We start from the raw sequence: 15,438 nt of genomic DNA on the forward strand, positions 1-15,438 counted from the left end.
ACGTTTCTAGTTCACAATGTTTATGCCAAAGTATTGTTTGACTCTGGTGCCAACCAAAGTTTTATCAATACTTCATTCTGTCAAGCTCTTAAGTTACCATTATCTACCGTTAGACAGATCTTGATAGTCGAAACTGCAGATGGGAATTCAGTAGAAATCAATCAGGTTCTGCAAAAAGTAAACATAGAACTTTTAGGTCATAAATTTACTGCAAACCTATTTCCTATGAAATTAGCTGAATTCGATGTGGTGTTAGGAATGGATTGGTTAATAGCCAACCATGCGCAAATCATTTGTGATAAGAATTCTATAGAAATTCAAACACCTACTGGAGAAGTAATTAAGATCTCAGGAGATAAACCTAGAAAGCCATTAAAGTTCATATCAGTAATGAAAGTTGCTAGTTATGAACGAAACCAAGGAATAGTATATATGATTTCTGTAATCATCTGTACTAAGGACAAGGAACTCAAGGAAATTCCTGTAGTGTCAGAATACCCAGATGTCTTTCCCGAAGAATTACCTGGGTTACCACCAGACAGAGAAGTAGAATTTAGAATTCATCTAATTCCAGGAACTACACCAATAGCCAAGGCACCTTATCGATTAGCTCCCACCGAAATGTTAGAATTGAAAAAGCAATTAGATGAATTATTAAGCAAAGGATTTATACAACCTAGTTCATCCCCTTGGGGTGCACCAGTATTGTTTGTGAAAAAGAAAGATGGATCAATGAGAATGTGTATTGATTATAGAGAATTGAATAAAGTTACAATTAAGAATCGATACCCATTACCTAGGATTGAAGATCTTTTCGATCAATTACAAGGAGCTAGGTATTTCTCTAAGATAGATTTAAGATCTGGATACCATCAATTGAAAGTTCAAGAAGAAGACATACCTAAAACTGCTTTCAGAACTAGGTATGGTCATTATGAGTTTACAGTCATGCCCTTTGGATTAACCAATGCCCCAGCTGCATTCATGGACATGATGAACAGAATCTGTAAACCATATTTGGATAAATTTGTGATCGTATTTATTGACGATATACTTATTTATTCCAAAAGTCAAGTCGAGCATTGTCAACACTTGCATGCACTCTTAACTTTGTTAAGAAAAGAAAAGTTGTACGCGAAATTTTCGAAGTGCGAATTCTGGCTGCAAGAAGTGCAATTCTTAGGCCATATGGTGAATCACGAAGGTATTCACGTAGATCCTGCTAAGATCAAAGCAATTACCAACTGGAAGGTTCCACAAACCGCAATGGAAATTAGAAGTTTTATAGGTTTAGCCGGTTATTATAGACGGTTTATTAAGGATTTCTCCAAAATAGCTGTACCATTAACTAAGCTAACCTGTAAAGCCACTAAGTTTGAATGGGGTCCAAAGCAAGAAGAAGCCTTTAGAATCTTAAAGCAAAAATTAACCAATGCGCCAATTTTAGCTTTACCAGAAGGAACAGAAGGCTTTGAAATATACTGTGATGCTTCAAAACTGGGATACGGATGTGTGTTAATGCAACGCAAGAAGGTAATTGCGTATGCCTCCAGACAATTGAAAAGGCATGAAGAAAACTATACGACTCATGATTTAGAATTAGGAGCCATAGTTTTTGCCCTTAAGATTTGGAGACATTATCTGTATGGAAGTAAGTTTACTGTTTATACAGATCATAAGAGTTTAAGGTATATATTCGGGCAAAAAGAGTTAAACATGAGACAAAGGAGATGGATGGAAGTCCTGAGTGATTACGACTGTGATATTCAATATCACGAAGGAAAGGCCAATGTAGTAGCAGATGCCTTAAGTCGTAAGTTCCATGAAAAGCAAAAGCGAGTCCGTGCTCTTAGAATAAATCTACAAGTAGATTTACGAGAACAAGTGAAGGAAATCCAGAAAACAGCAATCAATAACGATACCGAAGGAATGAAAGGTTACCTAAAAGAATTAAAACAAGGAAATGATGGAATTTGGAAATTTCATCAAAGCAGAATTTGGGTACCTAAACAAGGAAATTTAAGATCAAAAATCTTAGAAGAAGCTCATAAATCTAGGTATACTATACACCCAGGAAATAATAAGATGTACCAAGATTTAAGGAAACATTTCTGGTGGATAGGAATGAAAAAGGACATAGCTGAATATGTATCTAAGTGTTTAACTTGTTCACAAATTAAAGCTGAACACCAGAAACCTTCAGGCTTACTGCAACAATTAGAAATGCCTGTATGGAAATGGGAACTTATAACAATGGACTTTGTTACTAAGTTACCCAAAACCAGAAAAGGTAATGATGCTATTTGGGTAATCGTGGACCGATTAACCAAATCAGCTCATTTTCTACCAATCAAGGAAACCTTTAGCATGGAAAGATTAGCCAAGCTATATGTGGATGAAATAGTATCCTTACATGGAGTTCCACTCTCCATTGTATCGGATAGAGATAGTCGTTTCACTTCCCGATTTTGGACAAGTTTCCAAGAATCCATGGGAACTCGACTTAATCTTAGTACTGCATATCATCCACAGACCGACGGACAAAGTGAAAGGACAATCCAAACTCTGGAAGACATGCTCAGAGCATGTGTAATTGACTTTGGAGGTAATTGGGATAACCATTTACCATTAATTGAATTCTCCTATAACAATAGTTATCATTCAAGTATCGAAGCTGCACCATTCGAAGCCCTGTACGGACGTAAGTGCAGAACTCCAGTATGTTGGGCAGAAATCGGAGAAAGTCAATTATCAGGTCCAGAAATTGTACAAGAAACTACTGACAAGATAACTCAGATCAAGGAAAGACTAAAAACAGCAAGAGATCGTCAGAAAAGTTATGCAGATAATCGTCGCAAACCGCTTGAATTCCAAATAGGAGACAAGGTACTTTTAAAAGTATCTCCTTGGAAAGGTGTTGTAAGATTCGGTAAGAAAGGGAAACTGAGTCCCCGATATATTGGACCATTTCCAGTAATTCAACGAATCGGGCCAGTTGCCTATCGCTTACAGCTACCAGAAGAACTAGCTGGAGTACATGATGTATTTCATGTATCCAATCTCAAGATGAATCTCTGGTAGTACCTCTTCAAGACATAGAGGTAAATGAGAAGCTGAAATTCATAGAAAAACCTTTACAAATAGAAGACAGGAAAATCAAGTTTCTCAAACACAAACGACTGGTATTAGTCAAAGTCAAATGGAATTCAAAAAGAGGACCAGAATACACTTGGGAACTGGAATCAGAAATGAAACGCAAATATCCTCATCTATTCCAGTAAATCTCGAGGACGAGATTTTTCCTAAGGTGGGGAGGATGTAACAACTCTCATTAAATTTTAAATAATTAGGATAATAATTAGCTATTAAGAAAACCCTAATTGAGACACCCAAGTAATTCTGCACTAACCCTAGAATTTCCAGAACAATCAGAATCAGGATCAGGGGCCCTAAAACTCAGGGGGGGCAAAACCCTAATAACGATTATCTTCATAACTCATTATAAAATTCGAAATTTATAAAACCATCGACACAGCAAGCCTACCTGCACGAAGGGCTACCCTATGAAAATAGGGTGGTCACTCGCGTAGCGCGACGGCTAAGGGGGTACCCCTCGCGCTACGCGACGGTGTCAAAAATTCAGTATAAATAGCAGGGGTTGGGACTTGAATTTTGGCACTTGAACGACGAAAATCGGAGTTACATAGGCCGAGTTATAAGCAAAACAGTCCACACACACACACTATTATCGAGGTACTGCCGCAAAACAGGGTAATTAGTCGATCACTATTACGATTCAGTTTCCGGGATCAATATACCCAAAGAATATCTAAGTGCCGCCACATTGGGCTATGCTTTATCGTTGTCGATAATTCGATAATGAGCCGAAGCATTGTACTTTGTCGTTGTCGATAATTCGATATACGAGTTGAAGTACTATACTTTATCGTTTGTCATTTTGATAAATGAGCCGAAGTATTGCACTTGGACATTCATTGTCACAATTGATCTCGGAGAATTATCATAATCGTTGTATTGATCACTAATCCTGTTTTGTGTGCTTTGTTATGAAATTAGGTTAACAGGGATTAAATCTAAATTCTATCAACACTAAATCTGCAATGTGAGTTATTCTCTTTTTATAAATTCTTTTATCACAGTTTGTGATTAATTTACAATACTCCAAATTCATTTTCCAAGATTATAATACCAGTGATTAAGTTGATGTAATCACCAAATTGCAGCCAGTATGTGGGGTATTGTGCACAATATTACAGTTTAAATCATTTTAGGTGGGCGTACCTAATTTAATTGATTTACGTCATTCATTGGGGCAGCCAATGGTGATATGACCACTGTCACAGATTCGGTCGAGTGACAAATACTGTGGGTAATTGGTTGATATCGGAAACATGCGTAAAAGATCTTAACACTGTGAATAATCTTAAAATGTGTCGTTTTCAGTAACTAGAATAATTCACTCAGTATTTCCCCGCTGACAAAATCTTTTCCAAACATGTTTCAGGTGATCTGCTGTAATTCAGGAAAAAATGCAGGGGAAGCATTTCAAGCTTAAGATAGTGGCTCGATATAAAAATAAAGAAATGTGTTTTATTACTAAAAACTTATATTGTAAATTACCCGGGGTTTTAACCCGAATTGTAAAATAAAAATAATCGGGAAAAATTTTAACTTAGCCGATCCTGTGAAATAAATTTTCCGCTGCTAAACTCACAATAAACAGATTACCGCAGACTTTCTGTTCCGCGGGTCCTGAAACGGGTCAAACCGGGTCAGGGACCGTGACACATAGTGTGATTGTACTTTGTGTTTTCTTTGTGTTCCTTGCATCTTGAAACGGTAAGGTTCAACTTACAAAGTCAAAGCTTCTTTGGAACCTTTATTTTGTATATAAACTTTGATAATTCACATTTTTTGCATTCCTTTGGCTGTGGTTATGAGTTCGCTTGGCTATGATGAGTTCACAATTTTGTTATGAGAATTGCGTGGCAAGGCTGATGGATGGTGGGTATTGACCTACAACCCGCCTTGCACCAATGTTTTCTATGAACTCTGAGCCAAAGAAATGTCGGCATCACTTGGGTGTAGTTATTGAGACAGCTAAAAAGCAGCGAAACCCAAAACAAAACCTAAGATAGGTGAGATAATGTAACAAGATTGTTTGGCCGACATCAATGATCGAATTGGTGGTGATAAAAGATTAGATATCTAAAAGTATTAGATTTGTTTCAACTTTAAATGGGTTTATAATTTGTGGTGTTAGTGGTGTTGGTGTAGTGAGGTAATGGTGGAGTGGGGTGAATATATATTTGGCCGGTTGTTTTATGAAACCAGAATTATTAACATCATTTATCAAACATAATTACTTTGAAAAATGTTCAATGGCTGATTCTCGATGAACATTGAAGGGTAAATGAATTAGATGTTCTTTGAAATTGTAGTCATAATGTTCTTTCTTTAATTTACCTTTTACTTCAATAAAAAGTAAATTTGGTCATATATATATACGATACACCTATAAATCTTACAAAATTATATTCGGTAAATTGTAAACTTATCAACTTTTTTTTCTACGCTGATAATATTTAATGTTCTGATGTTTTATTTTACTTATTGTTTTCCTAATCATTTATGGGTGGGTGTTTCATATCGTATAAGGCTGGACGGTATCGTTGCGGGAAAGGGATCGGGGAGTGGGGTTGCCGCACGGGGAAAGGGTGTTGGTGGTGGATATGTGAGTGGGGAGAGGTTTCTATACTCACCGATGCGGGAAGAGGAGGGAATGAGGAGAGATGGGGGGTTTAATGGTGGGTTCCAACCTCTTTCAACCTATTATATATTTTTTTTTAAATTTTTTACCACTCTCTATATGTGTTTGAATCATTGTCAGTGATTGAGAAATGGGGACTTGACATGACATGATATTATTGGTTAGAGAATAAGTGATTGAACGACCCCCTTAGAAAATTTGTCAGATGATTGTGGGTGTTTTATTAATGTAAATACTTAATTTTTTAATATACATGAAATTTTGAAGTTAAATCGTTTAGTAGCCTAAATATACTACCAAAGAAACCTTTCAATCAACGTTATAGATCTTTTGTGTTAAGATTACTACCAAAAAACCTTTCAATCAACGTATAGATCTTTTGTGTAAAGGTTTTGTTGTGCGTATATTGTTGAATTACTATGCTTTATGCCATTTAAGTGTCTCGCCCCTACCGCATCGCGGTGGGGAGTCCATTCTAGTTTAATTAAAATAGTAACATATAATTAAAAAAAATTATGCGTTGGAGATTTTGAATCTTAATTACTTAAAAAAGTCAAACAAGATCCAATTTTGAATCTTAATTACTTAAAAAATCTTGTGTTGGAGGTTTGTCGCACGTGGCATTAATTCCTAGACGTGTTAGGTGCAATACGGGTGGTGATAAATAAATACACATATGCGACTCATATTGTGCATACAATATTATTATAATTATAAAAATATTAAAAACCACAATATCAAAACAAAAAAAAAAAAAAACCCATGAATTTTATTGCCTTATTTGTTCAAAAAAATTATATTATTGTCTTTTCTGTCAATTGGACCCCTACAAATTGTAGGGTTTGAATTAGGGAAAATCAGGAGAATATTCATGTTAAATATATCAACAAAATAGACATTTATATATTTTTTTAATTTATCTTGTTACAAAACCACTTAATAAAATAAAAAATAAATCAATACTAAATAATTGATTATTTTTTTAGTCCCACCTCACAAAACCATTTAATAAAATAAAAATAAATCAATACTAAATATTTGATTATTTTTTTAGTCCCACATGCACAAAAAGTACCATCACTTATGCACCGATTAAACAGAAAAAAAGTACTAGCATTAATTGACACTTGTTGTAATTGCTTTTGGGTATGTGTAACTAATAACTATCAATTTTTTTTATTGATAGTTTAAAAAAGTTAATGCATATTTTAGTAAACACATTTATGATTTGTTCAATACCCTGATTTTCCTTTATAAGTATTGCATTTTGTTTTTTTTTTTTTTTAATTTAACATATGAAAGTATTAAAACACCTTAAATTTTCAAAACTTTGTTACTTTATTTATTAAAAAGGTCTTGCTTAATTTTTTTTTATTTAACATAGGTGTATGTTATAACTATGTTATTAAAGAAATATATAATTAGTTTAAATAAATAGGGCATACCTGCAACATTGATGTTTTCAACAATGTAAAGAACATTGTCTTCATTGATCTCACCCTTCTCTTTAGCTTCAAGAATGTGATCAATGGCACATTTCAACTGATTGTTGTCCATTTTCTTAGTGCTTCCAATCTTCCTGTTTTCACCAAAAACAAAACACTTATTACTTCATTGAATCTCTAGATCCACAATTAATCACATAACACTAAGCTTATTGTAACTCTAATTCAAATCAATCGAACGAATACTTACTTCCTTTCGTCAACGAAGTAATCCTTGAAGAGCTGAATCCTCTTGTCTTTAACTTCCTTACACAACTTCAAATAATTTCTCAAAAACGGCCGCAAGATAGGGATGAAATCGCCATAGTTGTACTCAAAGCTCTGCGCCAATCGACTCCTCTCACCGTTCAACGCCTTGAGTTCCAAGAACAAGGGATCATCTTCACTTTCGAATCGTCTGTCGAACATGATTCTGAACATGTTGTTATACATCATGAGTTGTAACCGTCTTCGGATCACGATTCCTTCAGTTGCTGCAGCCGGATTCTTCTTCACATCGTCCACAACCGCCGCGGCCTCAGCCTCCCACCCATACCTGTATTTGAAATAATATATTAGCTACAATTTATTGTAATAATATTTGCTAATACAGTTCGAATTAATACAAAGGAAACCACTAAAAAAATTAGTGATAATTGTTAAAAAAAATAATACCAAAAACCAATGTGGCCATAAAAAAGTGTAACTAGAAATGCTACCACTAAAGCGCTCGAAAGTTTTGTTTTCTTAACGACAAACTAACATACTCCTAAATACTCATATAAACCACATCTACTTGTACATCGTCCAGGATTTGAACACTTCACTTCTTAGATACATGAGGCACGTTACCACCAAAGCATGTCCCTTAGGACGGTGTGTCATACGCAAAGTGCTATTAAAAATCCAAATTAATGGCATAAAAACTAAATGCCACTAAAAATATAAGTTAAACAAATAGGAAATACCCAAAAAAACCTAAATTAATATGCCAATAAAACCCTAAACTAATGACACAAAAACAAATACAACATAATCAAATAATCCCGTTATTGTAAATATTATAAAACTAGTTTAATTTAATAATAAACAATTATGACATAATATAGATTGTAACTAGTTGGAAGCATCCCCACGTTGCGGCGGGGTACAACCGTACCAACAACATTAATAACACACCATCGCCAACGCCAAGCAACACTGAAAAAGAAGACGTGAAAACGTTAGACCACACACGTTCGTAACGTGTAGAAAATGACGCATTAATAAAAGTTGTTACACCATAATCATGCACGTACCTTAAGTATAAGAGAAGTTACAACCATTTTGAGAAAAGTAAGAAACATTTTGTAGTGCATTTTGTTACTACCCCCAGGTTGCAGTGGGGAACATAAAACCGTGACAAGTTGCTCCATTGTTATACTACCGCCAACGACCATCAACGCAGAAAAAAGTTGTAAAAGAAAATAAATAAAAATGAAAAAAGTAACATTGGGCGAAACATAGATGTAAATTCATTGAACCACACACATCGATTGCGGCGTGTTAATACGAAAAAATTAGACCGAAACGTAAAACATCGAAAAGAATAACTAAGTCGATATAGGACTTGCGAGTTGCGACGAACCTACCATATGAGAAAAATAGACGTAAAAACATTGAACCACATACGCACCTTACGTCGTGTATGGACACAAATAAAATTTAAATAAAATAAATTAATGTGTATTACAAAAATAAATACATGATTTAAATAAGTAAGAATACTAAAACAAAGAAATCACTAATGTGTATTACAAAAATAAAAATTAATGTGTATTACAAAAATAAATACATGATTTAAATAAGTAAAAATACTAAAACAAAGAAATCACTAATGTGTATCACAAAAATAATTACATGATTTAAATAAGTAAGAATACTAAAACAAAGAAATCATAAAATAAATAATAATAAAAATAAAGATAATAATAAAATATAATGTCCTATGGACCTACAACCAAACATTTTTGAGAAACTCATAAATCATAAGGTACAATACATATATGCAACTCTAAAACAATAGATGCAACCAACCATTGTAAAAAAACACCCTATAAGCACAAAGTACAAACAATGATGCGTAACATTGTTTTAAATTAATATTATATAAATTTGAAGTCTTCATTCATGATATTATACATTATACATTATTATATTATACATATTAATTTGAAGTGTTCATGAACAGTATTCTTAATTTGAATCTGAATTTATTTATTTAATTTAATAATAAACAATTATGACATAATATAGATTGTAATTTGGAGTCTTCATTAATGATATTATACAATTTTTAAATAGAATTTTTAAACTTTTTAATTATATTTTATTTACCATGTAATTTGATTATTTTAGTAAATTGCATTCTATGCTTATTTTTCTTCAATTTTGTGATATAAATTTTTTATTAATAACGTATATTGTGTCGAATAGTACCAAACAGAACTGAAACTGATTTTTTTCAACACTGTGATATAAATTTCATTGAAGACGGCTATTGTGCCACACCGATCGGTAATCAACCGAACAATATATGTATTAGTACCGTATTTGTATATGTTGTTTTTGTTTTCGAAAAACTAACACCATGTCACTACCGTACCCTAACGAACACATCGATACTGGTATCTGTATTCATTTTTATTGTTTCCCGTATCGATAATTTTCATTTATACAACTCTATATGCGACCATAAATGAATATCAGTACGAGTACCTGACGATCTGAGTCGATCGATACCATTCGAACAACATCGGTGTCAGTACCGGTGTTCGTTTTTATCGTTTTCGGTTGATGTAAAACACGTATTGATTTCTATACCAAGTGCCCGTATCAGTAGTCTAACGAACCAAACCGACATTGTTCGAATGCCCATGATAAAGTACCGCCACGACGCGCGGGCATATAACCTAGTTCATATCAACCACTATTTTTTAGCACACATATATAATAAGATTATCTCAAAAAGATTAAAATATAAAATATTCAATCAATATTTTGTTTAACGCATAAGTTAGCAATCATACAATGTAAAGTTTCCTTTTTCTAAAAAACATAGACCGAAACCACATGAAAGTTAATTAGGTTACATATAAGATTTTCTCGTACTCTCCAACGGTCAAAACACACCCCCTCACACCCTCCCCTTTCATAGAAAACCATATCCCCCCCCCCCCCCCTTAACAATATATTTTTTCAAGCAATTGAATTTGCTCAAATGGCAAGAGCGGTTTTGTAAGTCTATTTATTTGGACTTTGAAGACATAACGAGTTAACCCAACCCGCATGTTGTGACGGGATGATGACAATAACGTCTACGGTATCACACAATGATGTAAAAGAAACAGAATCCGTACCTTATAAGCAAGCAAATCAAGACAACTTGTCTTCAACGAGTACGCGAACCTATAACCCGTTATTTACCAAATCAGTTTTATGATAGATTAATCACATTAATTGATTCCTTTGTTAAAACTTCCCGGCGACTACGAATCTGATTGTAACCCTTGTTTTAATAATTAAAAAAAAAAACTACTTGAATGGCAATTAAATTAACTTGGCTACACTATATAGAAAAATGGTTTGTCACCTTGTATTATATGATAAACACCTCTATATATTTAAGAACAAATTTTAGAATTCTAATTATTATCCTATAACCGTACCACTAGAAACGTCAACTAATTTTGATGCCCTTCCATTAAATTATAACTTTTGGATGATGCCATAGCATCACCATTTCATCCAAACTCATCAGAACAAAAGCTTATTTTGTATAAGAAAACATGTGTGTATTTATTAAAAAGAAAACGAGATATGGGGACTTTTTTTTATTAACTTAAACCAATATAAAAGGTCTCTTGGAGTTCTATTAATCAACACGTTACATAATCTAACATGTGTACTAGTAAATCTTGATTCTTTATATTTATAAAAACAATTAAGCTAATTTAGTTCTTAGTCCCCGTAGCAATCTAAACCAAAACCAAAATTCATATCGCTATTTCCAAATCGGATGATGGTTTGGTTAAGGTGCCTTGTCGACGTTAGATAATATTTCATTCACCAACGGAAGTCTCGTATGTATGGCTAGTGACAGAAGCGAAAGGGATCGAGCAACCACACCCGTTCGATAGTGGCCGCAACAACACTTCTGAATGGGATTAATGGCACCCGTGATGAACATTGCAAAACCAGAATTAAGAACGAGGATGGGAACAGAGAGTAAACACGTCTATTGAATCCATATAATATTTGGTTCGTGGTGGGGCGGAACTAGTCGCGTCGAAGACACCCGAATGGTGTGGTAGTTAGACGAAAAAGAGAGATCATATTCATGAAGCAATGAAGGAAGGTTGAGGTCATAAAGTTTAATAAAGATAAGTGGTAACAGTTATCGCACCCACGTTTTTCGGTCGATTTGTTAGGAAGAGATTTGTGAAATTGTGAAATTTTGAGATATATCTCTTTAAATTTCTATAACCCATCTAATATCCTCTACCTTTAACTAATAAGATATATCTAAGTTATCCTAACAGTAAAAGCTTATTAAATATAAATAGGCTTTTAATTTATTTTATTATGTTATCATAATTTTATAAATTTCTTATATATAACTCAACATTTTAATTTTTTTTTCCACACCAAAACAATCTCTGTATTTTTAAACAATGTCTTTTTCATCATCAACGATTTTTTTTTTTTTTTTTTTTTTTTTTGCAAACGGTTGTAGCTGCAACCCAAGCTTTTCTACAACAACCACAAGCACCACTGCGAACCCGAAAACCTGCACTCCACCATAACCGGCTACGCGCTCATCTGATGCTAGTCAACAACTATTTTAAAGAAGTTGATCCGACGTATCCAAATGATATATTTAGGCATCGTCTCTCGAATGAACCGACCACTATTCTTGAAAATACTTGAAGATATGGAGAGAGTGAACCTGTGGTTCTTACAACGGTACGATGCAAGAGGTCGAATTGGTTTTAGCACTTTACAAAAGTGTATCGCGGCCATGGGCGGACCCATATGGTGCAAGTCGGGGTCCACGGACCCTAATGTTTTCTCAAAAAATAGTAGAATCGGTATGTAAAATTTTTCAAGGACCCATAAAAATAATTAGTTGGACCCTGTAGTTTAAAAATAAAGATGATGTGGTGGTTAATTCCATATTCAAGTCTTACATGTCCTGCTTTTTGCTTTTTTTTTTTCCAACAAACACATCCATTGATCTTCTAATTTGCTTCTTTAAAATTTAAACTGATAAATTGAATGCCAATGAATTATTTCACATTTGATTACTAAATAACACTTAGTTTATTTTTTCCATTCAAATTAAAACAGTGTTTTAAAATAGCACAACTACCAATTGATCTTTTAATTTGCTTCTTTAACTTGATAAATTGAATCCTCTAATTTACTTCAATTGAATGCCTCTAAATGATTTTATTTCACATTTGATTACCAAATTATGGCATTCCTAAATAAAAAATAAATACAAAAAAACTTAAACAAAACTTTGAAGTTATTTGAAGTAATTGTGTTGTTTAGGTAGTTGTTGATTCCAAGCAACTTATTAATTACCAATATTTGATAACTTGATGCTTAAAATATGGTTCTTAATAATGTAGCATTTGCATGTCCACTAAATGCTTCTACATTATTTCCTAGCCCCGACCCGACTACGATGACCGATCCGCAAAATTTTAACCTTCGGATGTGAAAAATTCTCACACCAAAAAAATGGACCCCAATAGAAAAAAAAATCCTGGGTCCGCCACTGCCCGTGGCTATTCGGCAAATGGCATACGGAACTGCTCCTAATGTGTTCGACAAATACTTGAAGATGTTTGAGTGTACTATAAGGTTATGCATTTACAAATTTAGTAAAACTGTAATTACTTTGTATGGCAGGAGATATTTAAGAAGACCGACACCTAGCGACATTCAAGCTTTATACGCGGCACATGAAGCTAGACACGGCTTCCAAGGGATGCTCGATAGCATTGATTGCACACATTGGGAGTGGCAAAACTGCCCTAATGCCTGGCAAGGTCAATATATGCGTGGTGATTATCCCCATCTTACCATAATGCTTGAGGCTACGACATCTGGTGACTTTTGGATTTGGCATGCATTCTTTGGCATTGCCGGATCCAGCAATGATATTAATGTATTAGATTTGTCGCCTATCTTCGACGATATAGTAAATAGAACCACGCCAGACTCTTCGTTTCATCTTAGAGGAACAACATATAAGCTTGGCTATTATCTTGCCGATGGTATATCGGGAATATGCGACAATGGTGAAAGCGTATAACACTCGAGTAGGTGAGAAACGCGCCATCTACACATTCGCTTAGATGTCAGCCAGAAAAGATGTCGAACGAGCGTTTGGTATTTGAAGAAACAATGGCATATCATAAAACATCCGGCACGAGCTTGGTCACCAACCAAAATTAGGAGGGTAATGTGCGTGTGTATAATTTTGCATGACATGATTTTAGAGAACGAGGAACAAATCATTTGTCGATACACGAAACATGAAATGGACATACCAATTAATGAAGTACACCGACGAGCAAAGCGGCGTGATATACGTAATCGAGAAGTGCATCACCAAATTAAGTCAGACTTGGTCGACCATATTTTCGAACGTTCAAATTAAGTCAGACCAGGACTAGCAAAAGAAAACATAATAAGAATGCTATGGTTGAAGGTTCTTCGGCTATCGGTAAAAAAGAAACAAGGAAATGGACTCATGAAGAACAATTTGCTTTGGCAAAAGCGTGGATCATGGTATCGGATGATCCATTTATGATTATATTATAAGGGTGGAGATACAATAGGAAGTTTATTTGGCTAGGAAGGATAGGAAGTGAAGTTAATCAAGGGCTAAGATTAAATCAGGGAAATTGAAAAGAAGAAAAGAAGCGCGTGAGTTTGTTCAAGGGCATTCTAGTCAATCCAAACCAATAGTTTCTCTCTCCTCCAATTCCCCCCCCCCCCATTTTTTAAACGTTAATAACTCTTTCATACAACATTATTTTTTATAAAAATTGCACCAAAAAAACGAGCGTTTTTTTATCTTTAAAACGAGTATACTATTGCTATATTTAAAAAAAAATAAACCCAGTTGCGTAAAACGCAATAGAAAAATCACCAGTTACGTAAAGCGCAATGAAAAAAAAACCTAAAAAATGACATTTTTCTAAAACACAATGCACCAAAAACACAAATAAATGACTTATTTGTAAAACGCAATGGCCAGAAAACACACAGAAATGTCTTATTTGTAAAACGCAATGGCCAGAAAACACATAAAAATGTGTTTTACCTAAAACGCAATGCACCAAAAACACAAAGAAATGACTTATTCGTAAAACGCAATGGCCAGACTACACTTAAAATGTCTGTTTTCTAAAACGCAATGGACTAAAAAAACATAAAAAAGTGTTTTACCTAAAACGCAATGCACCAAAAACACAAAGAAATGTCTTATATGTAAAACGCAATGGCCAGAAAACACTTAAAAATGACTCATTCTAAAACGCAATGGACTGAAAACACCTAAAAAATGTGTTTTACCTAAAACGCAATGACTAAAAACACTTAAAATGTGTTTTTTTCTAAAACGCAATAGCCAGAAACCACATAAAACTCTTTTATTTCTAAAACGCAATGGACACATAAAACTGTCTATCACTGTGAACTGTCTGAATTGTCTACGAATTACTGTCTTCGAAACGAGCCAATTTATGGAAAATTAATTTTTCTGATGCGTTTTTAGTACATCAAAATTTATCGAAATGAGCTCAACCCCAGGCAGGGGCTCTGCCCCTTGGACCCCACTACCGGGGGCTGCCGCCCCCGGACCCCCGCAAAGATCGTAAAACGCAATGACTAAATCAAAAACGCAGATCATGAAAATGAAATTAAAGAATTTCTTACATGGATCGAAGCCGATTTCTTCATCAATTGACGAAATTTGAATGATAGAAACACTTATCAACGCTCGAATCGAGTGATTATCTCCAAAATCACCGGAAAAAACGAGATTTCTTATGAAATTAAACTGGGTTTTCTTCAAAAAAAAGCTGAAGAACACGTTGATCGGGT

At 34.2% G+C, this 15,438-nt stretch overlaps 1 protein-coding gene across 1 annotated transcript; it reads right to left on the reverse strand.

Annotated features, from left to right (window-relative positions):
• Positions 1-7,060: 7,060 nt before the first annotated feature.
• On the reverse strand, positions 7,061-8,025 carry LOC110915223 (trans-cinnamate 4-monooxygenase-like). Its single transcript, XM_022159885.2, has 2 exons — positions 7,487-8,025; positions 7,061-7,370 (listed from the first exon to the last, which is right to left on the reverse strand). The coding sequence occupies exons 1-2, from the start codon at positions 7,729-7,731 to the stop codon at positions 7,163-7,165; spliced, it is 453 nt and encodes a 150-aa protein (XP_022015577.1). The 5' UTR covers positions 7,732-8,025; the 3' UTR covers positions 7,061-7,162.
• Between the last annotated feature and the right edge of the window lie 7,413 nt (positions 8,026-15,438).

Source organism: Helianthus annuus, chromosome 9, assembly GCF_002127325.2.
Source record: "Helianthus annuus cultivar XRQ/B chromosome 9, HanXRQr2.0-SUNRISE, whole genome shotgun sequence".
In the NCBI taxonomy this organism is placed as follows: Eukaryota; Viridiplantae; Streptophyta; class Magnoliopsida; order Asterales; family Asteraceae; genus Helianthus; species Helianthus annuus.